The 26,481-nt window shown below is 46.0% G+C and overlaps 1 protein-coding gene across 3 annotated transcripts in view; it reads left to right on the top strand.

The window, feature by feature from the left end:
- Positions 1-26,481, top strand: part of whrna (whirlin a) — a 198,358-nt gene that overhangs the window by 168,826 nt on the left and 3,051 nt on the right. For 2 of the 3 annotated variants that reach the window (XM_079525207.1, XM_079525208.1), the window contains exons 7-12: positions 1,045-1,278; positions 3,669-3,701; positions 10,310-10,384; positions 12,553-13,150; positions 15,145-15,323; positions 16,937-17,059. In XM_079525207.1, the coding sequence (XP_079381333.1) occupies positions 1,045-1,278; positions 3,669-3,701; positions 10,310-10,384; positions 12,553-13,150; positions 15,145-15,323; positions 16,937-17,059 (1,242 nt within the window). The remainder of the gene's footprint in view (positions 1-1,044; positions 1,279-3,668; positions 3,702-10,309; positions 10,385-12,552; positions 13,151-15,144; positions 15,324-16,936; positions 17,060-26,481) is intronic. The other variant, XM_079525209.1, reaches the window with a different exon arrangement.

A 26,481-nucleotide genomic window follows, 5' to 3' on the forward strand; every position in this document is an offset into this window, starting at 1 on the left:
CACACACACACACACACACACACACACACACACACACACACACAGGCAGTGGGGCGGCAGTGGTTCAGGGGTAGAGTGCCTGGATGGTAACCGCAAGGTTGCCAGTTCAAACCCGGGCTCCCCCAGAGTTACTGTCGAAGTGTCCTTGAGCAAGACACTGAACCCCTACTTGCTCCCGATGCTAGTTGGTGCCTTGCATGGTTTCTGCTGCCATCGGTGTATGAATGTGTGTGTGAATGGGTGAATGTAATGCACAACCTCTGTAAAGCGCCTTGGATAAAGGCGCTATATAAATGCATCATTTACCATTTTACACACACACACACACACACACACACACACACACACACACACACACACACACACACACACACAGTCACACACACAGGTCTTTCAAATACAGTCGTGTAACATCTCATCCGACATGCCATTACTCTTCAGTTTTATGTACAATTGACCGTCAACGTGTGGAGCCGCAATGTCACACATTGCAGATTACAGAGCATTGAACACTGACAGAAATGTGTTCATATAACTCCACAGCCTCTTACATAATTGGAGCTGGGAGGGTCGCAAGCACAGCGCCGCACACGCATAATATTGCAATGTATTAGGGCAGGCTATATATAACATTGTAACTTCATGTTTTTCCTATAGTGATGACAATATGCCTCACTACCTTTCAGTGTGTTCACTGTCCAAACAAAGATTTGTCTCCATAGCGCAGCCTGTCACTCTGGTTGCACCTTGATGATGTAATGAGTAATTTACCTTCCCCCATTGCCTGTGCCTTTTCAATTTCATGCACACGCACGCACGCACGCACGCACGCACGCACGCACGCACGCACGCACGCACACACCTGGAGATGTGCCTCTGGAGATTTGTGCACCTTTTGTAGATTTATTTTATATAATATCACACTACATAATAGCAAACAAAACATATTGACCTTACAGTTAGGTACGGCTTCTATAATGCTTGCTTTATTTGTCAAGGATTTCGGTATAATCTTTTCCACATCGACACAACTTCTCCCCGCAGTTTAACCTGCTGTCTGAGGTTCGAGGCCTGGTGACGCCGCAGGATTTGGAGCGCTTCGACGAGCTGGTGCTGCGACGTGAGATCCAGGCCCTGAAGGCCCGGCAGCAGGGCGCCGGAGGAGGGGGAGGGGGCCCGACCCTCCACACCGACTCGCTGTCCATGGTGTCCTACCCGGACACCCTGACCTCGTCGTCAGCCAGCTACATGACCAACACAACCCTCAGCTCAGCGCGGGTAAGAAGAGCCGTGTTGGGAAAAATGACTCGTGATTTTTTTTTTACTTAAGTAAAAATATCATCAATACTGCAATATAGAAATACACCGTTTCTACCAAGTAAAAGTCCAGAATTCAAAGATGTACTTGAGGAAAAGTGCAAACGTATTATGGCATCATAATGTACTTAAAGTATACCAAAAGTAAGCTCTGGTAATCGCACTGCTCCTGTCCTGAATCTGAAATGGAATCTGCACATTTAAAATCCTCAGGCTTGTGTGTGTGTGTGTGTGTGTGTGTGTGTGTGTGTGTGTGTGTGTGTGTGTGTGTGTGTGTGTGTGTGTGTGTGTGTGTGTGTGTGTGTGTGTGTGTGTGTGTGTGTGTGTGTGTGTGCGCGTGCGCGTGCGCGTGCGCGTGCGCGCGCGTGCGCGCGCGCGCGCGCGTGCGCGTGCGTGTGCGCGCGCGTGCGTGTGCGCGTGCGTGTGCGCGCGCGTGCGTGTGCGCGTGCGTGTGCGTGCGCGCGCGTGCGCGTGCGCGTGCGCGCGCGCGCGCGTGCGCGTGCGTGTGCGCGCGCGTGCGTGTGCGTGCGCGTGCGCGCGCGTGCGTGTGCGCGTGCGTGTGCGCGCGCGTGTGCGCGCGCGTGTGCGCGCGCGTGCGTGTGCGCGCGTGTGCGTGTGCGCGCGTGCGCGTGTGTGCGTGCGCGTGCGTGTGCGCGCGCGTGCGCGTGCGCGTGCGCGCGTGCGTGTGCGCGCGCGCGCGTGCGTGTGCGCGCGCGTGCGTGTGCGCGCGCGTGCGTGTGCGCGCGTGCGCGTGTGTGCGCGCGCGTGCGTGTGCGCGCGCGTGCGTGTGCGCGCGCGTGCGTGTGCGCGCGCGTGCGTGTGCGCGTGCGCGTGCGTGTGCGCGTGCGCGTGCGTGTGCGCGCGCGTGCGCGTGCGTGTGCGCGTGCGTGTGCGCGTGCGTGCGTGTGCGCGCGCGCGCGTGTGCGCGCGCGCGCGTGCGTGCGTGCGTGCGTGCGTGCGTGCGACTTGAGCTAGTGATAGGCAGAGATGCATAGAGATAGGGCTGAGTCATTTCAGATTTCAACCAAAGAATTCTTAATTCCACAGTCCATATTGGGGTGGGTGCATGCCATGAGATTTGCTTTGCTCCAGGCGTTTACAACGATTGTGTTTTTTCTTTTGATGTTAAAGCTGGGATAACGTATTCTTGTGGCTAAAACACCTTTGGGTTCTGGAGAGGATGTAGAAAGATCTGATCAGTGGCTCTGTATATATAACCAGGGGTTATAGCCTTTGCTGCACTGCCCCCAGGCTCGTGTGTGTGTGTGTGTGCGACCAATAAATTTCACATGGGATAAAAAATGGTCTGTATTTTACTACAAAATTATTGACACTACCCCAATGATTGCCTGATGGAGGGGGAAAGGAACTGGTCGGAATAACGTGTTCCTTCCACGCACTACGTACGGCCGGGGAAACTCTCCCCTGTCAGGTGAAAATAAGCAGCTTGGACTCCTCATGCATCGAAGGAAGCATGAGGTCAGTCGGCAAGGCACCAACCTGCACATCGGGAGCAATAAGGGCCTTTCTCGGCCCCACCTCTCTCCCTGTGTTTTAGGATCCAAGATGGCAGCAGCACCGGGAGGGGGTGGCGTTAAAAAATTCAAGACACCTGTCTTGCGTTTGTCTTGTGTCTGTTTAATGGCCACTCCAATGCATTTCCAATGGAACCCCATATGGTTTGACCAAACATTTTGTTTGATGGGGGGCAGAACACATCCATCAAAGCTGTGTTCAGACACAAGTCAGGTGTCAGACACAAGGCAAGTGTCTTGAATGCAGCCCAATAAGGTCATATGTCGACCCCGCCCGCTGACCTCTGCCCCACCCCCTCATGGTGCTGCGGCCATCTTGGATCCTAAAACAGGGAGAGAGGTGGGGCCGAGAAAGGCCCTTATTCAGGGTTCAGTGTCTTGCTCAGGGACACTTCGACACTAATTCTGGGCGAGCCTGGGTTTGAACTGGCAACCTTGTGGTTCCCATCCGGCCACTCTACCCCTGAGCCACCGCCGCCATGTGACCCCTGAGCCGCCAGTTGCCCATGTGTGGTCTATAATATAGACCCTATGGTCTGGTCCCGAGCAAACAGGGCAATGGTGTTGAGAAGTGGCTTTCATGTCGCCAGAAATGTTTTATTTATCTGCCAAACCCACAAAAACATGTTATAAATAATATATTTAAATAACGTGTGCAAAAATGTGTGCGTGCGTGTATATACTGTATGTATATTCAGAGAGAGAGACATTTTTGATACATTTTGAAACGTGATCTATTGTTACTGATACTGTTTGACTGCATAAGGCCTGCCACAACATTAACCTACCCCTCCCGTCCTTTATCACATGCTATAGGAAGGACTGCTGTGGCTGATAGATATAATGGAGGTAGGAATCTCTGCCTAGAGTGGTCTGTGCACAAACACAATCAAACATACACACAAACACACTCAAACAAACACACGCAAACACACGCAAACATACACACAAACACACCCAAACATACACACAAACACACCCAAACATACACACAAACACACCCAAACATACACACAAACACACCCAAACATACACACAAACACACCCAAACATACACACAAACACACCCAAACATACACACAAACACACCCAAACATACACACAAACACACCCAAACATACACACAAACACACCCAAACATACACACAAACACACCCAAACATACACACAAACACACTCAAACATACACACAAACACACGCAAACATACACACAAACACACTCAAACATACACACAAACACACTCAAACATACACACAAACGCACCCAAACATACACACAAACACACACAAACATACACACAAACACACACAAACATACACACAAACACACCCAAACATACACACAAACACACCCAAACATACACACAAACACACCCAAACATACACACAAACACACCCAAACATACACACAAACACACTCAAACATACACACAAACACACGCAAACATACACACAAACACACGCAAACATACACACAAACACACTCAAACATACACACAAACACACGCAAACATACACACAAACGCACCCAAACATACACACAAACACACTCAAACATACACACAAACACACACAAACATACACACAAACACACCCAAACATACACACAAACACACTCAAACATACACACAAACACACCCAAACATACACACAAACACACCCAAACATACACACAAACACACTCAAACATACACACAAACACACTCAAACATACACACAAACACACGCAAACATACACACAAACACTCAAACATACACACAAACACACTCAAACATACACACAAACACACGCAAACATACACACAAACACACTCAAACATACACACAAACACACTCAAACATACACACAAACACAGCCAAACATACACACAAACACACCCAAACATACACACAAACACATGCAAACATACACACAAACACACCCAAACATACACACAAACACACACAAACATACTCGCAAACACACACAAACATACACACAAACACACTCAAACATACACACAAACAGTTCCCAATGGATAAATGGTGCATGTACAGTACACAGAAACAAGCACACGCATGTACGCACATGTACACATATTAATTCACACTCGCACCATCACATGCACATAACATAAACATGCACACAGTATTGTGCACGCACGCACGCACGCACGCACGCACGCACATTGTACGTGTACATAGATATCAGTGTGGTTTTGATGTGGCTTTGTTTGAAGTGAAGTCGTTTGTTTTCCGATGCATGTTTTAGTATAATTTGTTCCCACACCCCTTACTAAGAGAGTGGCAGCAAATGAATATCTAGCCTACTCTAAATGCAGGCTATTGTTAAACATAAGGTGGTATATTCAAAGAATATACCACCATATTCAAAGAATATACCACCACTTATTTGAACTTATCCTTGTGTGCTGTATTTGTCTTAAATTTGTGCCACTTTTTTTTCTTTCAAATGCGCGCGCGCACACACACACGCGCGCGCGTGATTCGTACATCTGGTAATCTACAGTACTGTGTGTGTGTGTGTGTGCGTGTGCGTGTGCGTGTGCGTGTGCGCGTGCGTGCGTGCGTGCGCGCGCGCGTTTACTGTCCGTGATCTGCACAGTAGCTGCTTCAAATACTTAAGATGTTTTTTCTAAGCCATGTTGAGTACACCAATTTGTTAATTACAGCAAAACAGAATAAATTGCCTTCAGCCCAGTACGGAGGATAAATCCCCAGTTAATGTATCCATTTGTAACTCAAGTGTACAAAACAATGTAACCAAATGGACCGCTACGGGTCCACGCTCAGAGCTAAACGAACACTGAGGATTCCGCTGTGAGCGGTCCTAGTGCAGCAACGTCGAGGTCCAAGGAGGTCCTAGTGCAGCAATGTCAAGGTCCAAGGAGGTCCTAGTGCAGCAATGTCAAGGTCCAAGGAGGTCCTAGTGCAGCAACGTCAAGGTCCTAGTGCAGCAACGTCAAGGTCCAAGGAGGTCCTAGTGCAGCAACGTCAAGGTCCTAGTGCAGCAACATCAAGGTCCTAGTGCAGCAACGTCAAGGTCCAAGGAGGTCCTAGTGCAGCAACGTCAAGGTCCTAGTGCAGCAACGTCAAGGTCCTAGTGCAGCAACGTCAAGGTCCAAGGAGGTCCTAGTGCAGCAACGTCAAGGTCCAAGGAGGTCCTAGTGCAGCAACGTCAAGGTCCAAGGAGGTCCTAGTGCAGCAACGTCAAGGAGTTTTGCATTGTTCAGGATGTCAAACTCAAGTATTTTCCTTACTCCAGTGACGTGCACAGATAGATATCAAAGGGGGCATGGTGGCACAGTCGGTAGTGATGTCGCCTCACAGCTAGAAGGTCCTGGGTTCGATTCCCGCTGGGGGCGCTGTGGGCGTGTTCCCTCCTCCGTGTCATCAGTGCCCATACCCGAGGTGGGGTTGGCGAAAGGGCCTTTCTGTGTGGAGTTTGCATGTTCTCCCCGTGTCCCCTAGGGTAGGTACCCTCACAAAAACATGCAGTAATCCTGGTCTCTAAAACTACCTCCCCATGGCCAGCCGGGGCGCCTGATGGAGGGGAAAGGAACTGGTCGGAATAACGTGTTCCTTCCACACGCTACGTCCGGCCAGGGAAATTCCCCCCTGTCAGGTGAAAAGAAGCAGCTTGGACTCCTCATGCATAGAAGGAGGCATGAGGTCAGTCCGCTGCCCCCCCCCCCCCCCCCCCCCTCCCCCCAGGTTGGCAGAGGAAGTGTAGCGCCCAGGATTACATTAGATAATTGGCACTGGGTGAAAAAACTGGGTTGCAAAATCGTGGGATACAATTTTTTTTTTTAGATATCAAAGGGGGCTTCAGACCCTGCCCTTTTACCCGTCTGTAAAACAACTGCCAAAATATGACCCCCCAGTAAAAAAAACAGTTAAGCCCTAGCGGGGCTAAGTGTCATTATAGTGGATTTAAAAAAAAAAGTACAATATTTGCCTCTCAGATGTAGAGTGTTGAAAATTGGAAATAAAGTAAAGATCTCCAAATTGTATTTGGTTACTTTCCACCACTGGTAGTTATAGTTGTAGTTACAGTATTAATCCTTTACAGGCCCACAATTAACCAAGAAAACAAACAACACCCCCCTGTCTTTAGACCCTTAGTCGGACAAGGAAAAAAAGCCAGATTAAAAACCCTTGATGGGAAAAGGGAAAATCTTTAGGAAGGATCACAGAAGAGGGGTTTTGGTGGGTTAATCGTGTTGCTGATCATCACTGGCAACGCATCAGCATCAACATCCATATAGCCATGATAAAATCACAATATACCACAGCGTCTCATGTATTATTGCTTAAATAACCGCATGCACGCACACACACACACACACACACACACACACACACACACACACACACACACACACACACACACACACACACACACACACACACACAGCATCAAGGCAAGGCTCACAGAATAGATAAGCAGAAGAGCAATCTTTCTCTTGAGTAATCTCTGCCTCAGCTTTCTGGGCATGCGTGTATGCATGTGTTCATTTGTGTGTGCAACTGTGCACGTATGTTGGTGTGTATCTTGTGTTTGTGTGTGCACATGCTTTTCGTCTCTGTCGGGCGGAAACCTCATATGTCCTAGAGTAAAACTGTTAATTCACAAATATTAAAAGTAGCAGATAGACGACCTCAAATGGTGCCACGTTTCAAGCTTGCTATTCTGCTACTTTTGACACTTTCGTGTGACACTGTATGATCAAGTAGGGTGCGTGTGCGCATGTGTGTGTTGTTGTTTTGGTCCCACGGGTGACTGCTCCTGCTGCTGTGTAAAAGAGATTAGAGAGCTGGATGGGTGTAGAAAAAACACTGGATTTATGAACTAAAAGCCAGTTACTGTACATAGTAGTCATCCACTTGAAGCCATACGCCGGTGTCGCACATTGAAAATAACAGATCTATAAGCTCACAACGCGTTGCCAATGCAACATGTTGTGATGAATGACGACTCGCCAAGATAACGGACACGTGACCAGTGGTGGAAAAAGTACCCACATTTTTTTATTAAGTAAAAGTATCAATAATGCAATGTAGAAAAATTCTGTTACAAGTAAAGGTCTAAATTTACTTGAGTAAAAGTACAAAAGTACTGGCTTCAATTTATTTATTTTTTGCTTTTGTTAACTGACCATTAGCCTGGAACTCACCTATGCTTTTTATGGCATAGGCAGCTCCCGGCAGGATCCGCCGGGAGAAACTATGCGCAGCTGCTAGACATGAGACTAATTAATTAGAGCGACAGTGAGAGAGGAGTGTGTGTGTATATATGTGTGCGTGTGTGTGTCAATTTAACAAAGGTGCAGACGATCAGAAATCAGCAGAGAGTGAGTGATGTTTGCGCTACTCTATGCCGAATTGAAGTGGACTCAGACCCAGACTTTTTTTTTCTCCCTGGAAATAAAAACGTCTGGGTTTCCGAGGCTAACTGACCATGTTTTTGCTCTAAAAGTGTGGCTTAGGGGTCGAGGGGAGAGCCTGTGCGACAGTGTAGAAACCCCCTCTGGAACCTTCAGAGAAGATAGAAGTGGAAGAGAAAAGGGAGGGAGGGTTACTGCATAGAGTATATAAAAGGATAGAGACTGATCTGGCGCGAAGCTCCGCCCCCTCCGCTATTCATGTCAGTGGAAGTTGCTCAGTGGCGTTTTGAAGCACCCGGAAGGACCGTCTCAAAACGTCTACTTCCGCATTTGCTAACCACATTTTGGTTGGCAAATGCGGAAGTGCAACCGAGCACTCAATGTTAAAGCCCAGCTGCACGGGGTTTCCCGGTCATGAATCCACGGGTCCGCCTGTAGTCCCTCCTCTTACCACTAGGGCCCAGTGCTTCAACGTTGGAGTGCCTCACTGGCCCCTTGGGTTACTGGAAACTATGCACGCCGCCATTTTTTCAACTTGCATTTAAATACCCCCAGTGATTGGTGAGGTAGGAGTGGCCGGCCTGGTGGAGGTGGGTGAGTGGTTGGCATGGGTGGCACAGGGTGGAGTTGACAGTGGCTGGTGAGTTGTGCTTGGTTGTCTTCTGCTTGGTCAAACCTCCTGAACCTCAGTTGTTCCAACTCCATAAAGTGTTGTTTATACTGAAGAACTGTAAATGACGGTGGAATGAGGGGTGAACAGGTGGAGGTTCCAGGAGGGTTGCTCACCCAGGAAGGAGTCTTATAGGCGTAGAGTCATCATGCATCTTCGTCACTCAGATGGTGGCTACTGGCATGAAAAAACATGGAGCTTCTGGGTCCTTTGGGTTGGGTTTAAGTAGCACCCGTGATTGCCAAGCGAGGAGGAGTAATGGCGCAGTTCACCGCCTCCCGAACATCAGTTGTCCCAACTCCTGAATTGATGGGCCTTGTGTTTTAAACTCAGGGTTTAATGAAGGGCTGTGCTGCTCTAAACCTACTCTGAAAGCACTCAAAAGTCTGCAGCAAATTGTCTCCTCTGTCCTCTCCATCATGATCCAAGCCCCCAGGGAGGCTCGCCAACGTTGAAGCGATCAGCCCTACTGGTCCGAGGTGGGACTGCAGGCGGAGCTGTGGATTTATGACTAGGAAACCGTGTGCAGCTGGGCTTTAACATTGAGCACTGAGGGGGGGGGGGGGGGGCTGTCGCTCCGGTTCGGTCTCTATCCTTTTATTACTCTATGATCATGATGGCAGGAATAGCCCACCAAAAATCCAGAACCATGGATTCCATTGATGCTATGTTATGCAACGGCATGCACCTTTTCATCAAGAAGATATAATAGCCAGACGCGTGTACGTGCGTGCGTGCAAGTCAGCCTCTGTGTGCTCTTTGTCCACAATTGGGTGTGTAATTGGGTGTGCGTAGGTGTGTGCGTGGCTTTCTGCCATGCCTTGCATGTAGCGCCCCAAGCACTGAGTTTGACAACGAAATGGTAAAAAAAGAATACCGACTTCTCTGCTCGGAGAGATGGAACACAGACCAAAACTAATTTGCGCCTGACATTTGTATTTCGAATAATACAAAAAAAGAAAAAGACAAAAAAACCAACACATGTGTGTTTAACATCCGGTAAACAAGCATTCGCCCTGTCTCACCTGATCAATCTCATTCTCAACTCCTTCTCTTTCGCCTGTCTCTCTGTCTGCCTCCCTTCGTGCCCTTTCATTACCTCTGTTTCTCATCTATCCCTTTCTCTCCCGCTCTCTTTATATTTGCCTTGTACTAACCCTGTCCCTGTCTCTCTCCCCGCCTGTCTTCGTCCCTCCCTCTACCTCACCCCTTGTCTCCAACGCTGTCTCCCTCCCGACCTCCCTGTTTTCATGTCTCCCTCCCTCCCCCTCCCTGTCTCTCTCCCTCCCTCCCCTCCCTGTCTCTCCACCTCAACCCTGTCTTCTTTGTCTCCCTGCCTCCCTCTCTCCTTCCCTCCCTGTCTCTCCCCGTCTCTCCCTCCCTTTCTCTATCTTCTCAGAATGACAGCGTGGTGGAGAGTAACGGGGAGGATCCGTCTGAGAGTTTGGACACGCTGCTTCCTGACATCTCTCTGGTGAGAAGCAACACTCACAGTCCCCAACCTGAGCCTGATTAAGATGGACACACCACAGCACCTGGAGGAGAGGGCTGGGTGGGGGTGGGGGGGAGGGAGGGAAATGGCAATTTCTCTCAAAGAGAGGAGAGAAGAGGTGGATGGAGGGTGCTGGCAAAGAGAAGAGGATGAGGGATGGACAGAGAGAGTGAGCGAGAGAGAAATGTGTAGGGGCTGACAGAGATGGGGTAGAATGGAGGAAAGGGGGAAATAAGGAAAATAGTGATGGATGGAAGAACGAGAGAGGGGGGGCAGAGAGGGAGAGCAACAGAGATGGATGACTCTGGAAGGCATGTCATTGTGCACAGCAGAGGTGACGGAGACTCTCCTTTAAGGAGGCAGTTAGGAGGAAGGGAGGAACCAAGGCACGGTGTCACTTTAGCCTTCCCTTATCTCTCCATTCCTCTGTGTGGAAAGATGTGACAGGACACACGCACACGCACACACACACACACACACACTGCACACATGGTCTACAATTCTCTTCCTACCTTTCAATCTCTGTAAGAAAGTGGAAGAGCAAGTCCAATCCAACTTTATTTATAAAGCACATTTAAAAACGACGAGTTGACCAAAGTGCTGTACAGGCATTACAATAATAAAATAATGCAATACAAAAGAACACACAATACAGTTAAACATGAGTACAAAAAAACAATCGCGGTTTAAAAGCCAAGGAATAAAATTGGGTTTTAAGATGTGTTTTAAAAACGGGTAGTGGAGCCAGCCTGACATGGCTAGGTGGTTCCACAGTTTAGGAGCAATGACTGAGAAGGCCCTCTTTACGTACACCTCGTCTTAGGGACGACAAGGAGCATTTGGTATCATAGCTGAACTCAGTGATCTAGATGGAATATATATATAACGCCTTAACAGATGACGTCACACTGATAAGCACCAGCATGCGCGCGCAGGCCAAAACAACAGGTTTGGAGACCTGTTGGGAATTGATTACATGAAACAGTCACCCGTGTGCCCAGTCCCAATGTTTGTAAACAAATAATTGGTCTATATAATTTGAGAAGATCGGAAAAACAAACTGGCGCTGATCCATTTATAAATTTAAAAACAAATAATGAAATCTTAAAATGCATCCTAAAACGCACTGGGAGCCAGTGGAGTGCGGCTAGAATGGGAGTGACGTTCTCATGTTTCCGGGTTCCTGTTAAAAGTTGTGCGGCAGCATTTTGAACAAGTTGAAGACCGGCGGAGAGGGAGGCTTGAGAGATGCCGGCATTAGAGGGCATTGCTGTAATCGAGGCGAGTTGTAATATAAGCCTGTATCACCCTTTCACAGTTTTCTAAAATTCAGACCACTGGGGCACCAGTTTTCTTTTTTGAGTGGTGTAAACCACTCCTACAACTGGCTTTGTTAGTGCAGAAAAAATGAGCATGGTTGCTATGTTCACCCTGTTCACCCGGGTGTGATTTCATAACGTCAGACATGATTTCATTACGTCAGACAGGCTATATAAGACCTTACACCACTCAGTTCACACGGGTGTGATTTTTTAAAGAGAAAAGAAAAGGACCATTAGTCTGGCATCAAAAGAGACTTAGATATAATTATCCCTCATTCTTTCTATAATTCTTCATTTCTTTCCCATCAGAACTCACTCCACTCCATACACTGGTATGTCTCTGTGTTTTTGCCATTCCACTATTGGGTTTCATTTTTTCATTGGGTTCAGTCGATCTTGTCGGTGACCACAGGAACCTGGCAGAATGGAACCGTCAACCAGCACCGCATCGAGCAGCTGTGGAATTTCAATATGCTGGGGAGATGTGTAGAGATGTGCAAGTATTTTCAGTGGTGTGTGTGTGTGTGTGTGTGTGTGTGTGTGTGTGTGTGTGTGTGTGTGTGTGTGTGTGTGTGTGTGTGTGTGTGTGTGTGTGTGTGTGTGTGTGTGTGTGTGTGTGTGTGTGTGTGTGTGTGTGTGTGTGTGTGTGTGTGTGTGTGTGTGTGTGTGTGTGCGCGCGCGCGCGCAAAAGACGGAGACAAGAGGAAGAGTGGGAGAGTGTATAGAAAACGGACACGAGGGTGTGAAAGTGAACTCGTTTTCCCTTTCAACTTCATTGCATTGAAAGTGTGTTACACACGACATGTCTCTGTATCCCTCTCGCTTCAGGACGACGTACACTCTACCACAGCAGAGTCTCCCCCGTCCTTCAAACCTCCACCCCCACCGGCGGGGGTGCAGAGGCGCCCCACCAGACGAGACAAACAGCTCAACAAGCGGCCCTCGTCCGAGTCCTCCCACTCCGGCCTGTACTTTACCGCCCCGGCCTCCACGCGCAACCACCACAAAGACCCCGAATGCCATAGAGAGCCCTCTAGGGACCCCTACTCGCGCGACTATGCCGCGGCCCGAAAGAGCAACCCCATCCCCCCTGTGCCCTCCAAAAGAGGGCATATGATCGCACCCACTGGGCTCTCCATGGTCACCCAGCAGCCCATCGGTCCTTTCCCCAGGGTGCAGTCCCCGACTAGAGGAGCCGTCAGGCACGTGGCCACCTCCCCCTCGCCTCCACCTCCGCCCCCGCTCCCCGCGCCTCCTCCCCCCCCGCCTCCCACCGCGCCACCCCCTCCCCCTCCTCCTCCCCCCCTCCATCCTGGCTCCTCCCCTCCCGGCTCCAAACAGCAGCAGCGGTTTGTCATGGTGGAGGTGCACAGGCCCAACGCGGAGCCCGACGTCAACGAGGTGCGCCATCTGCCCCATGCCCGAGGTGAGAGGTCAGGGAACCGGACACCTCCTTCACAGGTGTTACCGATGATACTAATTAAGGCTCTGTTCCATTTAGTGTGCAGTGGTTCTCTAACCTTTTAATTTCAAGGACCCCCATAACTGTACAAAGTGTACAAATGGACCCTTACGGGTCCATTTGGTTCCATTTGTAGTTTGTACACTCTCAGAGTTACACACCAATATGGGGCCATTTGGAACACACTCAAGAGACCCACTGGTGTAGCAGTGTGTTTCCAGTGAGCAGAAATGCACAATAGCAGCACCCGGACTCTGTTTGACCAGAATGGAACAGAGCTTTCATTAGTATCATCGGTAACACTTGTGAAGGAAGTAGGGAAGTGGCCCAAGTTCTTTCCAAAATGTTGTGTGTGCATATACTGTAGCCCATTAGGCTTTTTGTTTCGTTTTGTGCATGCTCTGAATTTCCTGCAGCCAATAGGCACACAAAATGTGGCTTGGAGTTATTTAAACACTGATACAGTGTATAAATGAGACTGTAAGGGTCCATTTGGTTCCATTTGTACACTGTGAGAGTTACATTAACACAAACAGAGTGTTGGGCGGGCCGCGGGAACAGTAGGACGAAGATTCTACGTTCTCCCGGTGGGGGCTCTTCAATGGTAGATGAGTCTGGGATACAACAGCAATGACAACACCCATGTGTGTGTCATAATGACAAAATTTGGATATATATTTTTTATTTTTTTTAGGTTGAAAGAAAGAGGTTAAAATTAAATATGTGTAGGGTGTAGTGTACCTCTGTATAAATCAGTGTGCAAATCCCAAGTTTCACGACATACCACTGTGCCTCCTTTTGGAACCACAGCCTGTATGCTATCACTTGTTTTAGATTCCGTTAGTTCAATACATTTAATTAAACCACATGTTTTCAAGCTCATCTCACCCAATTGGTTTCAGTTCTTGAAAACGATTGAAACGGCACCAAACTAATTATTTTATCCAAATACTATCGATTTGTTCCCTTGCATAATGAAAACCAGTGGCTCCCGACCAAATTCCAGATGGATTAAGTTCTTAAAGTGAACATTGTTATGTGACAAGTGTGCAGCTTGAGTAAGCCTTGATCAGTGTTGCCAGGACTGCGACTTTAGGCTTATTTTTCTGAAAATTCGTGGGTTGCATTTTAGTTTTTTTCTTGTTTGCTTTTTTGAGCTTGCATCCTGCATCATGTTCTCAAACATCGTCATGTCAAGGACCCCCACATTAATGTGTATTTGTCTGCGGACCCCCCATCTGAAAATATCTTGTGCAGGGAACCCCCATACATGTGTGTGTTCACATTTTTTTAAAGATTTTGATTTTTGAGGATTTTTGATGTCCAGCTTTGAGGGTAACACAAACATTGAAGACAAAATGTGTGTAAACACAAACATTGAAGCCAAAAGTGAGGACGCAAATTGTGATTGGGTGGGAGATGTGTCATTGGTTCAGAATGAGATGATGTATGATGACGTTTGATGATAAGAGCGCCCCTCACTTCACACAGTGATTCACTTCACTTCACTGTGATTTGTATGTATAGGGTTAAAGTGGTTAAAGCATCAACATCAGTGTCATTGTGAAAGCATCGGTGTCATTTTAGATTCAACGATGGACATTCCAAAGTAGCAGACATACAAGCTCACAGTGTGACGTGCTGTGAGCTTGTACATCTTGAAAGTGATATAGAGCTGATATAGAGTGTGTGTGTGTGTGTGTGTGTGTGTGTGTGTGTGTGTGTGTGTGTGTGTGTGTGTGTGTGTGTGTGTGTGTGTGTGTGTGTGTGTGTGTGTGTGTGTGTGTGTGTGTGTGTGTGTGTGTGTGTGTGTGTGTGTGTGTGTGTGTGTGTGTGTGTGTGTGTGTGTGTGTGTGTGTGATCATGCGGCCTAGATTGTGGGCTTCTTTTGGGCTTGTTTTCTCTCACGAAATCTGGCAACACTAGTCTGTCCCTGAGCTGCTGTCTGTCGCCTGCAGGTGGCGCTCTGTCTCAGCTCTCCGACAGCGGCCAGACTCTCAGTGAGGACAGCGGGGTGGACATCGCTGACTCAGGAGGAGGACACGCCAACAAGGACAGCAGCCCCCATACCGCACGCACACGCCCTCCACGAGACCCCCAGAGGGGCGGAGGCACAGGGGACGCCCCCACCAAACCGGTGAGGGGGTGGGGCGCTATTTGTGCCAACGCAAAGAAAAATGTGATGGATGGATGGATGACTTGGCATGGTTGAATGGTTCCGAGTAAAAGTGATATTTGGTGCACTCTATGCAGGTGTGAGAGAGAGAGAGAGAGAGAGAGAGAGAGAATTAGTTTGGGCTCTAATCCAGCACTGGTCCTTATAAAGATGTCCTCAAACCTAACCGTGCTCTCCTGTTTTCTTCCCTCCTGTGTCATGCAGACTGCTTCCTGTCTTACACTCATCAATCTGTTTATTTTCCCTTCTTTTCCATTCATCGATTCAGTCACTCGTTCATCCATTGTGTCACCCACCACAATGCACCATGGGAGAGGCTGACGCGTCCTCTTTATTGATTGATGGAAGTGCATTATGTTGGCTACAAAGTTAAAGGTGGGACAGGGGGGCACATTTAAAGGAGTGGGCTTGTACCCATGATTCGTCATGTTTGAATCCCACACTGTCTGAGGAGAAAAATGGGGTACAGGCTTTGGTTTAGACATACTATTGGTCCGACTGTCATTAGACCGACAACCAACCTCAAACCCTAACCTAACCCTAACTGGGAGCAGCATGCCCGACCGTTGTTTCCGCATGTCTGTCCGTTGTTGTCTCCAATCTGCGTGTGCATCCCCGAAAAAAGGGGAATTAAAGAGTGACTGGGGGAATTGAGTAATTTACCTTCAAACAAGGCACGTTAAACCTCAATTGCTCAGTTGACCAGCGATAAAGAACGATATTCTTTGGGGGTGGGGGACTACTTTAGCACTACTTTTCATATCCTGTGTCGATGGAAAGGGTTAACTGCAACTGTAACACAGGTTCCGCGTGGGTAACCAAACATAATACTGCTCATCCAAGAGGGAAGCCACTCTTGGCCATGCAGTGAGGGCTTAGTATGAGCTTCTGGCAGGGCTACTAACAGTTAGGTGCCCTAACTGACGCCAGGGTCTAAAACCTCTCAATGTACAGTAGGGACACCACCTCCAACCACTGCAGATGTGCTCGTTCTATAATATTTCATTGATATACTGTACCATACCGATAAAATGTTATAGGGAAGTAGAATACGAGCTAATTAAAAACATTATATTGATTCGTGAAAATGTTCACACCATGCAACCGCTGATAAAAGCTAATTAGATTTTTTTAAAGTGTTCATGAAAATGAGGCTTACAGTATACCTACTAACTTGTAACTGTGAGATTGATGACTGTGCTTTTCCATACTGCAAAATCCTGAATATTAATTCAACACAACTTGAAAGTTTGCAAATCTAACCAAATGGAGCTGTAAGGGTATTTCTTTTTTTACAGGATCTTACTGTGCAAATCGTCTTTTCAAAGTCAACTTTACTTTGTCGACGACTTTGCTTTGTCCCCTAAAGAAAAACATCAGTTTGTGGAAAGCATTGAATTGAGCAGTGTATTTTTACTCGACAAAATTGAAAACCCTTCTCTAGTTCATCAAAGGTTAAAGTCAACTTAGTGTGGCCATTGTGCACCAAACAAAGCCTGCATATATACAATATTCTCACTTCACTGTAGGTAAATGTGCTCAATAGAATAAATCCTCTTTTTTTCTCTCTCTAGCCGGGGCTTTTGGAGCCCACTTCCACACTAGTGAGAGTGGCAAAGAGTGCCAGCACCCTGGGCATTGCCATCGAGGGAGGCGCCAACACTCGTCAGCCTCTGCCACGTATTGTCACCATACAGGTGGGTAAAGAAAAACACAAAATAATCCGACTCCAATCCCTATGTGTTCCGTTTTTCAATTTGTCAAAACGTTCTCTTTGTATGTATTGTTAGCTTAATTTATTCTCTGCCGTCGTGCCATGCGCCCACCATGATGCAGGTGCATGGGATCTGACTCACAGCCAACTTTTGGGATGTAGAAATAAGCAGCTGAACTCACTCACTATTGTTCATCTCTCTGGAGCCTTTTCAGAGTGGAGCTGATTACAACCTTTTAATGGCTTCCATCGAAAGGCTCAGCTATCTAGAGATTCTGACAATGCGTTGGCAATTACATAGTTCCAGTGCGCAGCAACTGCCATAATGTGCCATTGGCTTTTCGGGGTACAAAGGCATAAAGAGAAGTCTCATATAGCTGGGTTGTGCAGTGCAGTATACCTCACTTTGAAAAAAACTTAATGCCGCAGTTCAACTTTGTGAAATTTGATTTCAATGACTCAGGTGAGTTAGGCTGAATTTGTAAGGAGTCAAGGAGTGTATTTCGTGGTACTTAATCAATTGTCACCTTGTAAAAGACAGGCACTTCATATGCATGCCTTGAGCATTAGTGAGTGCGTAGTCGGACCATTGATGAACAGAGGAAATTAAGGGTTTAATATTTTGGAAGAAGGCCATCCTAGTAGCTGAGCTGTGAAAGGAATGGAGTGGTAAATGAAAATGCAGACAGCCTTGGGTTAACTCAGGGTTGTCTGTTTCACGGAGCATTGTATGAGCACAGAGGGGCAGAGAGCAGTACCACCACACGCACGTGCACACACACACGCGCGCCTGTGACCTCAAAGCTCTCTACCAGGCTAGTACTCCAAAGAGACGCAATTGTTATGAAAGGGTGTTAAAAGATACAAAAGGTGCTGAGGACCATAAAGGGGGCGTTGGTTGAGGAATGCAGAGGAAGAAGAGGCATAAATAAAAGAGCAGATATGAAGTGGTGGACAGTAACTAAATACTTGAGTACGTAACAGTACTCAAGTAATATTTTTGGAGTATTTATTTTTTGTTGCTGCACTTTAAATAGAAATATTCCACTCCACTACCTTTTTAGGAACTGACTCTTGGGACCATAACGTACAGAAACATATTATGAATTAAAGGACCTATAACATAAAATTCAACTTTTTCATTTTGTGTTTTTGGGGCTTCCATATGTTTTCTTTCCCCACAAATAACCAATTTTGAACAATCAGGCTTTCATATCGTGCTTTAATTTCTCTCAGCAACAGCTCAACTGAGTTTGTCCTCATCGTGATGTCATCAATGTCACCCTACTTTGTATAATTCCTCCTTCTTCAGTCTTCAGTTCCAAATTTGCATTTCCACTTTGTTTACAATGTCCACCATTGTTGATTTTCCAAGCTGGCATGGAATGGAAACAAGCCTGGTTTTATCTAGCATCAGTATTATAATGACTAAAATATTAAATAATCTGCATATCAGCACCCCCACCACCTCAGGACATTGTGGTACTGCAGCTAGAACTGCTTTCAAAGTCCAGAAAGAAATGACAAGGACTGGTTATATCAGAGTGGTGATTGAGGCTCAAACCATTAGAAATAACTTTGAGGGACATAGACAATATGATATTAAATATTAAAAGCAGTTTTAAAATGCATGTTATTTACACTTTAAGTTAACCACTTATGCCTATTTCAAATATAGTACACAATAGCCGATCTACAAGCTCCCAACGTGTCGCGCTGTAGATCTGCTATTTTGTGTATTACTAAACATTTCTGAAAATGTACTTTGTAATTTGTACTTGCGATTTGACCACATTAACCATTGCATAACCCTAGCAGTGGTTAATTCATTAACCACTTCAACTAGATAAAAGGCAGATGACAGGATGGTGTAAAAAGATAGGAAGTCTGCACACAACTCTGCTCCACGGTGTTTAGTTTGTATTGACAAAACATTGGCATTTTACAGGTAACATACAGTTGGGTGCCACCGATATTGTCCCTTATCATTTGACCCATTTAGGCCTGACCTCAAAATTTTAAAAAATCCATCTAAATCCTTCAGTTTGCTGAAATAAATATTTTCACGATTTTTCAAAAATAGCAGACCTACAAGCTCGTAGCGCGCCACCGAGTGGCGCGCTACGAGCTTGTAGGTCTGCTATTTTTCAATAGCTAAATTATAACATAATGTTTAAAACACCAAAAGGGGTTCCCGCCCAAATGGGTTAACTGTCCTTTTGCGCAGATCACGCAAACCTCAGCAAAAAGAAAAGGACAATATCGATGGCCTCCAACTGTAAGACAGGATGCGTGCACGCACGCATGCATGGCATGCCGTTCCATTTTAATTGCATGTTCTGTTTGGGCAGGAGACAAAGTGTACAGCAAGGAATATTTTGATATGCTTTTGCTTGCCCATCGCCCAAACAAGCCAATCGGCCACTACAGACACGACCTCATCAGCATGCTAATTGCGTGGCAGGTCATCTGGTCCTGGCTTTTGCCGGAGCCTCTGGCTCTGCTGATTTCTTGCCTGCTAATAAGGACTTAATGGCATTGCCAGACGGTTGTGGGCATCTAATTTAATTTGTTTGTGTGTGGCGGTAGTTTCACCACTTAAATCCTATACATTTTGTTGACCGGTGTCCCCCAGGGGTCTATCCTTGGCCCCCTCCATTTTCCCTCTTCGCCCGAGAATAGCCATTCTACAAGCTCACAAACCTGTCACGTTGTGATGCGTTCACGTTGTGACTTTTAGATCTGCTATTTTCGACCAAATTAACATTCTGCAACAATAGCATTATGCCATTGCCAGAATATGGACGCTAGGGTTCTTCTGGTTAATTTGGGTGAAATTCAGCCACTCTGTGGGTTAGGGTACACATCTGATCAATCATATTGTACGTCAGACAAGGCTGCGTTTCATATCATACACTAGTACTCCATCCCTGAGCAATAACGCTATACCACTCTGAACATATTTACTGTACAGACATTCATAACGACAGAGCCTGAGGTCGCAGAACCAGAGACGGGAGAGAGACACACACACACACACACACACACACACACACACACACACACACACACCGCACACCGCACACCGCACACCACACACCACACACACACACACACACACACACCACACACCACACACCGCACACCGCACACCACACACCACACACCACACACCACACACACACACACACACACACACACACACACACACACACACAGAGAGAGAGAGAGAGAGACACCGAGTATGAGTCCTATTTCCAATTCTCTAGGTTGAAATGTACACCTGAAAAGTTTTTTTCTTTGTCACCTGAGGATTGGGCTGCATCACTAACTCAATGTTATTTGACGCTTTGAGCAAGGAAAAAGAATCCATATCATCACTTCTACCCGGCACTAAATAAATAGTTTTTCTTTTATTCTGTTTTCAAAACAAGCCAAGAAAAATCCATTACATTCATCCCTTTCCCTGCCTGACACTTGCATTCAGAAGTTCATATTTATTTCCTAGAATTCATTTTGGTTCACTTAGCATCCGTTTTGGTTTGCTGGGCGTCCCGTGTATGTGCACGTTTTTAAACAAATGCAGTTATTTTTAAATATAATGTATTAACCACATGAACCCTAGTGTCCCTATTCTGGTGCTGAACATAATGTGAAAATGGATAAGGCGTGCCAATGTGTTGCAACACCTTGAGAGATAGTAGATCTGCTATTTTCGCAAAGATATTTAGGTGGTTCTCAAATGGGGGTACAATACTAGGGGTGTGCTGAAATATCGATATGGCGATATATATCGATACGTCCTCCCGCGATAAATAATCGATATTGATTATTAAAATATCGATATTAATATTTTTTTAATGTTGTTCATAATGAAGTGATGAACAACATGTTTAGAAAAGGAGGAAATGACAGCTAAAATAAAGCAAATCCCACTATCAGATTCCACAGCAACCAGAAGTACTGAATTATTGGATGGTGATTTGTCCAAACAGCTTTGTGGGAATACAAAATGCAGAATGCATTTCCCCAGCAGTGGACAAATCCACTGACACCAGTGATAATGGTCAGTTGGTGGTGTTTGTGAGGCATTATGATGATACCAGTGATAATGGTCAGTTGGTGGTGTTTGTGAGGCATTATGATGATACCAGTGATAATGGTCAGTTGGTGGTGTTTGTGAGGTATTATGATGAGGCAAAGGGGGAGTTTATTGAGTATTAATTTAGTTTTATGTGTGTGTCCCTCCTTGTGTCCGAGCACGAAAATAGCGTTTTTTCAGTTCCAAGTATTTTGTAGTTGCAGATATCATGATATATCGTTGATGAAATTTCATACAATATATCGCAAATATCGCAATATATCGAATATCGTGATATTATCGTTATCGAGGGCCTAATATCGCGATATATATCGTATCGTGAGGTACCCATATCGTCCCACCCCTATACAATACCGCTAGGGGTGTGCTGAGGTACTACAGGGGGTACGTGATCGAGAGAAAGTGAAAAATGGAAAGGTGCTTCAGATTGGTCTAATTTCAAGTCTTTCAACTATGAGATCTAATAGCTCAAAATGCAATGTTGACTTTGTAGATCTGCTATCAGCAAAGTAGGGCAATAATTTAAAAAAATCACACCCGTGTGAAGTGAGGGGCGCTATTAATATTAAAGTCTAACTCATGTTGATTTGGTGATGTAATGGTGATGTAAAACAAACGGTGCCAACACAAACATTAAATTCTCTTTATTGTTAATGGCATTTAATGTTTGTTAGGGACAAGATGACGTCGCCATTGTCAATGGCGTTTTTAAAACAAACATTAAACCTATACAGTAGGAGGGGCTAGCGCCCCTCAAAAACAAAACAAAAGGAAAATAAGGTTTCTGCCCGACAGCAACGATATGCCAGATATAGTTTTCTCCTTTTCTAAGCAACATGTAGCCAGAAAAAGGGGTACTTTGATCCAGAAATCAGGAAAAGGGGTTGCTGAAGCCAAAAATGTTTGGGAGCCACTGTAGTAGGGATCTGCTCATAATTCCGACCTCCCGATAGTCAGATAAATGTGAGGTAGTGTTAGTGAGGTAGTGTTAGTATATTTATAATGGGGCCAGTCGGACCAATGGGACGTCAGAATAATGGGCCCTCTGTCGGAATAATGACATGGGGTTAAGTGGTTGGAAGTGTAAAGAGGGACTGTCAGAGTTAAATGAATACTGAGTATTTTGCTGTGTGCTTTGTTGCAAACATCTCTGAAATATACGGAGGCACAAGCCAGTCAGTCAGTTAATGTCAGTTTTAGGAGCGACCTTTTATCAGATAGTGAGTTACGGTGGCAGGCAGGCAGGCGGAGGTAAAGTGGCTGTCTGGGAATCGAAAGGTTCCAAGTGTCGTCAAGCAAAATTCTAAACCCCTAACTTCTCCCCATGAGCAGGTTTGTACCTTGCGTGTGCACGCGTGCGTGACATGTGTGTGTTTGTATGACTGTGACTGATCGGAAGACTATAGAAGCACTATGCTTTGCATTATATTATGGTAAATGCAACATAATGTGGCACCACTTCTACATTGAATTTGATGGACACGGGCAGGCGGGCGGGCGGTGTTAGGTTCTGTCGCCCTATTACTTTGAATGGTGTGAGGCAGGTAGATTCCACAACAAACTATTTAGTGTTGGTTTAAAGATAGTTTGAGTAAATTGTATTCTATTATTTTCAGTTCTGAACACCATAACAAATTAATTTGATTATGGGGTAAATGGAGGGTCAGTTGGGAGACCATAAGAACTGTGAGAAAACAATTATAGGAAATTAGAATAAGTGTTCCCAGCTCCCTTAATTACTATTCCTTTTTTTCAGTTATTCTGTAACAGAATGCTTACACTAATGCAGAGGTGCTCTGTTCTGGTATTCCTGAACTGGCACAGGACATGACGAACAATAAGAATTGTTCGTCAAAATGGACCCAAAACATGTGGGACAAGTGACATTCTGAATTGAAAGAAGGTTGAGGATGGATTGTTTGTTTTGGATGAGGTTGTGAGGACACTATCATGATTTCCGATCATGTGATCGGAAATCGCGGCCGATCATTTTAAAATGATAGGAATCGGATCGGGAGCAAAAAAGATCACACCCGTGTGAAGTGAGGGGCGCTAATATATTAAAGTCTAACTCATGTTGATTAGGTGATGTAATGGTGATGTAAAACAAACGGTGCCAACACAAACATTAAACGCCATTCACAATAAAGATTTCCTGAAAAATCATTTTAGAGTTAGGTGGTTTCTTCCCGACAGCAGAGATATTATTGTGACTGTAGGTCATAGATTACTATGAAAACCTGTCCGTCAGTCATGCCACCATATATGGCTGTCTGTCCGTCACGCATTGTGACACGCTCCATATACATGGCCGCCTCCATATATGGCCGCCTCCATATATGAAGATCATGACACTGACCTCATCAAACCCTGGATAGCCATACATGGAGAAGACTGGATCATCACCTAGATCTGCATATATGGAGCCGGCAAGCAACTCATACATCTGACCTCAAACCCTTAGATCTCCATATATGGAGCTGACCGTTATGACATTCTACATGTTGATCCTTCCCCACCCGTCCTTCCTCTTCGATGTCTTCCTTTTGACTGATACCTGTCCATTCAAACTCTGGACGGGCCTGCCCCAAAGTTATTAGTGCAGCCGCACCCGGCAGCCGGCGAAAACTAGAGTTGTCAACATGCCTGAAAATGAAGGCCCGGCCAACCTGGGCCCTCATCAAACCCTGTACACTCAAGACACTGCCCCCGCTGCCACACTTTGATCTCCATATATTTAGCTGACCTGTTCTGACATTCCATATGTTGATCTGACCTCATCAAACCCTTTACACTCAAGACACGCTCCATATATGGCCATTACAGAATTCATTCCATATGGTGATCTGACCACCCCCCCCCCCCCCCCCCATGCCAGATCGCGACCTTGCCCTTTAGGGCGTCTTACTGGTACTATTGTGGGGCTGTGGCTCAGGAGGTATAGTAGAGCAGGTCGTCCAATGATCCGTGGGTCGGCGGTTCGAATCCCGGCTCCTCCTGCCCACATGTCGAAGTGTCCTTGGGCAAGACACTGAACCCCACATTGCCTCCAGTGGTTGCCACCATTGTTGTGTGAATGTGGGAAGTGAGGACGCTGGCGTTTACTGCTCGCCGTTTCCCCTCCCAATGTATGAATGAATGGACCATTGTAAAGTGCTTTGAGTAGGCACGCATAGAAAAGCGCTGTAAAAATGCAATCCATTATTATTATTATTACTATTGTAATATAGCATAAGTGTTCTATATAAAAATATAAATATCGGATCGGGACAAATCGGTATCGGCAGATAGATACTCAAGTCAAAATCATATGATCGGAATCGGATCGGGAGAAATAAACGCGATCGGGACATCCCTACTATTTATATATCACGCCAACAGGCTCGGCCTCAAGTGGTGGATCTTGCAACAAAGAACTATCCAGCTTTCCTCAGGGGCATGACCTTTGACGGGATGAATGGAACTAACTGAGTTTCTACACGGGCTTGTGTATAGGTGTATAGGAGCAGTATTAGTGACAATGAGACCAGAGCAGAGAGAGATGTGGCTCTGTCTCTGGAACGCCATGCCACATCAGCTCATTGGCGGTTTTCAAGTCCTTGCTAAAATACTTTTTTTTCCCTCGCTCGCTTTCAATGTGTAATTAGCTTACCAGCCTTACCCCGACCCTCACAGCCTACCTTTGATGTACTACATATATTGATATGTTGTTTGATGTGTTGTATTGACATGATGTTTTATCTTCTCCTTTGTCATTCCTTTTGCTTTATCTTCTTTTTCTTTGTTTGCCTGTCTGTGTATGTTATGCTCTGTGAAGCACTTTGGTTTGACCTTGGTCGTTGGAAATGAGATATACAAATAAAGTTTGATTTGATTTAGATGCTATAGGTGCAATTTTACAATACGGGTGCCAGCGCTGGCAATTTTTTCGTTAGTTGTAGTGTGGATTCAGCCATCCACTTGAGTTTGAATGATTTTTTAAAAACTATATATTTATAGTTACAGTATATTTATCGTTTTTCCTCTGGAAACGGAGACCATGCACTGGCACTTTTGTGCGTGGATTTTAAGAGGCTGTCCAACATAGCAAATGGATAGGCTGAGAGGATTTATTTCCACACTTGTTATACATAGGAAACAAAGTTTCTTTTAACAGGAAGGTCAATGATGGATCCTGCGTGTGTGCATGCATACGTACCTGCGTGTGTTTGTGGTTATTTGTATTTCCCTATGCTGTTGACATTTTCACCTACTGTATGTCGTTCATTAGTCTTGATGTTAACATTACATGTTTAGCACTGGTGAGGTGTAACAGAGCCTTTTCACCCATGCTAATCTAGGAGTAGCATGACATACGATATCATAGCCTCGTGTAGCCATGCAGCCTTCATCAGCCTTTGCAATGCATATTGCCCCAGGCAGGTTCAGTCTGGCCCCTCTCAATTGTGGGAGGATTCACAGCCCAAATGGTGACGACTCTGACGAGGCAACCAGATTCGTCTGGAACCAGGCAGGCTATATCTAACCAATGCCCAGTATGCAAATATGGGACGGGACATTGCAGAAAAGTAATCTAACACTGAGAGGGACAAGACTAATAGTCTCCACGCAGTGATATTATTGTCGCTACGCGAGGCTACAGATATCATACCAGAGGATATCAGATGACTTGTGGTGGTAGAGGAGAATTGAGGCTGCTAGAGTATCTCAGAAGAGCTATCAACAACAGACATTTAGAGATAAGAGGTGTGGGTGTTTAGAGAGGTGTGGGTGCCAACTTTTCTGAATGGCACTGGGTGTTGCCAACAGGGATGCCTCAGTGGAGAGTCTTATATCTCATTAACCTGGCTGCCTCAAAACTGGAACCCAGCTGTGTGTGAAGGACCCATGACATCGGCTGTTAATTCTGAGGAGAAAGTCAGTGGATGTTCTTCTGTTCAGGCCAGTGTTTGGACAAGAGCTGCAGTGCAATAGACTCGGGCCTGTGTTACCAATTATACTAATGAAGACACTTCCATTCTGGTCAAACAGAGTCAGAGTATTCAAAGTGGGGTCCAGGTACGCTCGTCCAAGTGGCCTCTTACAGTTGTGTAACTCTGAGAGTGTACATAACACCTGTGAAGGCCCGATTTCTTTCCAGTATGGATACTGTGAATAGAGCCTATTTTCTAGTCAAACACTGGTCAACCATGTATAAATCACTGCTGGACTTAAACAAAAGAAGGTGGTCTGGACACCTGTTCCACTGAGTGGGATGACTTAATTGACCATATTCACACGGCAGCCATTTTGCTCGTGTTATA

This window comes from Electrona antarctica (assembly GCF_951216825.1).
Source record: "Electrona antarctica genome assembly, chromosome: 16".
In the NCBI taxonomy this organism is placed as follows: Eukaryota; Metazoa; Chordata; class Actinopteri; order Myctophiformes; family Myctophidae; genus Electrona; species Electrona antarctica.